The 615-nt window shown below is 30.9% G+C and overlaps 1 protein-coding gene across 1 annotated transcript in view; it reads left to right on the forward strand.

Moving 5' to 3' along the window:
* Nucleotides 1-143: 143 nt before the first annotated feature.
* Nucleotides 144-615, forward strand: part of LOC119588556 — a gene marked incomplete at both ends in the record, with an annotated part of 4,196 nt that continues 3,724 nt past the window's right edge. The window contains 1 exon segment of the mRNA XM_037937196.1: nt 144-243. Within this exon segment, the coding sequence (XP_037793124.1) occupies nt 144-243 (100 nt within the window).

Raw genomic sequence — 615 nt, forward strand, 5'->3', positions numbered from 1 at the left:
TGATAGACAGGGAAGGGAATATATTATGTGCATTCTACCATTAAGATTACCAATAAAAATCTATCCTGAGCAAATGAACTTATAAAACTGTGCAGTTTAACATTTACTTTTTAATAATCCTATTTATTACACATACTGAACAGATTTCATATAGAGCTACACTTCAGTCCAGGAGTTAACTGTTGTGTAGATAAAAACTTGCCACCTGGACCCGGTTTCAGACCCAAGAGCAGAAATGAACCTGTGAGTGTCTCTAAAAAAGAGTTAATTTGTTGTCTTATAGTGTAGTTGTTCTGATGTGTTTAGTTTATACATAACCGCATGTACTAATTGCAGTGCCTGTTGGTATTTTTGGAATGATTGGGTTGTAGTTATTTATTTGCTATATATTTTTTTTCTCTCATTTACAGTGCTACCTATTTTGTGTTACCCCTTTTTGCCATGTTGGAAATGTATAGTATTTTTACCATGCCTTTTTTTTTTATGGATGATAAACACAAACTTTAACATTAACATGGATATATTTCCTCTCAGAGTTACACTAGATTTTAAAAGTAAATGCTAATTTTTGAAATTAATGTAGATTTGTTAAAACCACTTTATTTGTACACATAA

The sequence above is a fragment of the Penaeus monodon genome, chromosome 24 (assembly GCF_015228065.2).
Source record: "Penaeus monodon isolate SGIC_2016 chromosome 24, NSTDA_Pmon_1, whole genome shotgun sequence".
Lineage (NCBI taxonomy): Eukaryota > Metazoa > Arthropoda > Malacostraca > Decapoda > Penaeidae > Penaeus > Penaeus monodon.